The sequence below is a fragment of the Cyprinodon variegatus genome, unplaced genomic scaffold (genome assembly GCF_000732505.1).
Source record: "Cyprinodon variegatus isolate N-32 unplaced genomic scaffold, C_variegatus-1.0 Scaffold186, whole genome shotgun sequence".
NCBI classification, from domain to species: Eukaryota; Metazoa; Chordata; class Actinopteri; order Cyprinodontiformes; family Cyprinodontidae; genus Cyprinodon; species Cyprinodon variegatus.
The window spans coordinates 935,708-936,553 of record NW_015150639.1 but is presented as its reverse complement, the minus strand read 5'-3'; the positions used below and the strand labels follow the sequence as shown (position 1 = coordinate 936,553).

The 846-nt window shown below is 39.0% G+C and overlaps 1 protein-coding gene across 7 annotated transcripts in view; it reads right to left on the bottom strand.

Annotated features, from left to right (window-relative positions):
- Positions 1-846, bottom strand: part of ccdc30 (coiled-coil domain containing 30) — a 37,742-nt gene that overhangs the window by 29,770 nt on the left and 7,126 nt on the right. For all 7 annotated transcript variants that reach the window (XM_015379187.1, XM_015379186.1, XM_015379191.1 and 4 more), the window contains 2 exons: positions 661-835; positions 434-554 (listed from right to left, as the gene is read on the bottom strand). In XM_015379187.1, coding sequence (XP_015234673.1) covers positions 434-554; positions 661-669 — 130 coding nt within the window. In that variant the 5' untranslated portion in view covers positions 670-835. The remainder of the gene's footprint in view (positions 1-433; positions 555-660; positions 836-846) is intronic.

The following is an 846-nucleotide window of genomic DNA, read 5'->3' as shown; positions in this document are numbered from 1 at the left end:
CTCTTTAGAATGAGTTGTTGTTCCTCACAGGAGAAATACGGGGGCTCTCCCTTTTGCACGCATGACTGTGATTGGTCTGCTACCTTTAACGACCCCTTTTATACGTCCGCCTTCTTACATTCATGAGCTTTCTGAGAAAACTCTGGGAATCTTTGTGAATACTGGCCTTGATGTTACATTAAGTCAGTCACTGATTATAGTAACAAAGCAGTAACAGAACAATAAAAGGTTATGCTGGTAATAAAAAAGTAAGTAGAAGAGGAAACAGAGAGTAAATAAGTCCCATACATAAATATTCTCTGAGTATCTAGATCATATGATAGACAATAACATAAGTTAATGTAATCATAAATAAGAACTGAAGATCTAATATAAATCATATTCAAGTGTCTTTCATTACTCCAGCGTTTTCTCACTGTAAAAGGTTTCGTACCTTGCAATGATAAAAGGTGCAGCAGCTGCTTTCTGAGTTGTTCGTTCTCATCTTGTATCTCTTGAGCCAAAATATCTTTTTGCTCTGTGTAGATTTTGATCTGCTCCAAAGACTTCCGTACCTTACATCCAGAGAGATTAAAAAAAAGCACAGAACAGGTACAGATCTCATTGTGCTCATGACTGCAGGACATGACAGTGCTGACAAACTGAGCAGCAATAACCTACCCCTGCCATCTCTGCAAAATGTTGCAAGCGGTTGGTTTCTAGATCCTTTGTCACACTGTCAAGACAGCTTCTCGTGAAAAGAAAGGTATGCCACAAAAAAACTCAGCTGATCTTCTTTGGAGGACTCAAGTGCAAGACCTTCCTCAGCCAACCAATTCATGATCTACTCCAACTCCTGAAAAAAGA